This window comes from Protobothrops mucrosquamatus, unplaced genomic scaffold, assembly GCF_001527695.2.
Source record: "Protobothrops mucrosquamatus isolate PMUCROS unplaced genomic scaffold, P.Mucros_1.0 scaffold11288, whole genome shotgun sequence".
NCBI lineage: Eukaryota > Metazoa > Chordata > Lepidosauria > Squamata > Viperidae > Protobothrops > Protobothrops mucrosquamatus.
Window position 1 is genome coordinate 11,999 of NW_015397070.1, and position 1,161 is coordinate 13,159.

At 47.7% G+C, this 1,161-nt stretch overlaps 1 protein-coding gene across 1 annotated transcript in view; it reads right to left on the minus strand.

Moving 5' to 3' along the window:
• The window catches only part of LOC107301294 (transmembrane protein 107-like), a 5,928-nt gene extending 4,776 nt beyond the window's left edge, over positions 1 to 1,152 (minus strand). Inside the window, exons 1-2 of the mRNA XM_015830540.1 lie at positions 1,072 to 1,152; positions 526 to 623 (exon numbers count right to left, since the gene is read on the minus strand). Of these exons, the coding sequence (XP_015686026.1) occupies positions 526 to 612 (87 nt within the window). The 5' untranslated portion in view covers positions 613 to 623; positions 1,072 to 1,152. The remainder of the gene's footprint in view (positions 1 to 525; positions 624 to 1,071) is intronic.
• Between the last annotated feature and the right edge of the window lie 9 nt (positions 1,153 to 1,161).

Consider the following 1,161-nt stretch of genomic DNA (forward strand, 5'->3'; position numbering starts at 1 on the left):
CACCCACCCACCCACCCACCCACCCACCTATCTATCTATCTATCTATCTATCTATCTATCTATCTATCTATCTATCTATCTATCTATCTATCTATCTATCTATCTATCTATCTATCTATCTCTACCTCTATATGTAATTACTATCTCACTTTTATTACTTTAGAAATACAGGCTGTCCTCAACTTCCAACAGTTCGTTTAGTGACCGTTCAAAGTTACTATGGCACTGAAAAAAAGTGACTTATGACCGTTTTTTGCAGTTATGACCTTTTCAGCCATCCCCAGGATGATCCGATCACAATTCAGAGTCCTGGCCACTGGTTCCTATTCATGACCGTGGCCGTGTCTCCCATTTGCGACCTCCTAACAAACAAAGTCAATGGGGGAAGCCAGATTCACTTAACAACCAGGTTACTCACTGATCAACTGCAGTGATTCCCTTAACAAGAAAGGTTGTAAACCGGGGCAAAGAATATCTGGAGGGATCCGAGGAAAAAGGAATTAACACTCGGAAGGGGACCCTCACCCTGGACCAGAAGATGGTGATGACGATGACCAGGTGAGCCGTGAGGACCAGGAACCGAGCGGGGATCAGTCCACTGACCGGCGGCATCCTCTCCCTCCCTGCAAAAGAGCAAGCAAGAGAATCCTCACGGCCCAAGGAAAACGTCTTCCGATATACACAGAACGCAGAAGGGGACCTTGGAGGTCTTCTAGTCCAACCCCCTGCTCAGGCAGGAAACCTCTCTCTCCTTCTCTTTCTCCGAATGACAAAATAACGGAGTTGGAGGGGGATCATGGAGGTCTTCTAGTCCAACCTCAGGCAGGAAACTCTTTTCTCCTTCTCCGAATAACAGAATAATGGAGTTAGAAGGGACCTTGGAGGTCTTCTAGTCCAACCCCCTGCTCAGGCAGGAAGCCACTCTCTCCTTCTCCGAATAACGGAGTTGGAAAACTCACTTAACTCACTTAAGAACTGCCTGGCTTAGCAATGGCAATTTGGAGCTCCACTGCGGTCGTTAAGTCGAGGACTACCTGTACTGGGTTCCGTTTTCTCCACCTCGCAACCTACTTTGTGTAAACCAATCTCCAGACGATCCACCAAGGCGAGGGAGTGCTGGGGTTTCTTCAAAATCGGATCTTTGATCAGGGCGCACTCAGG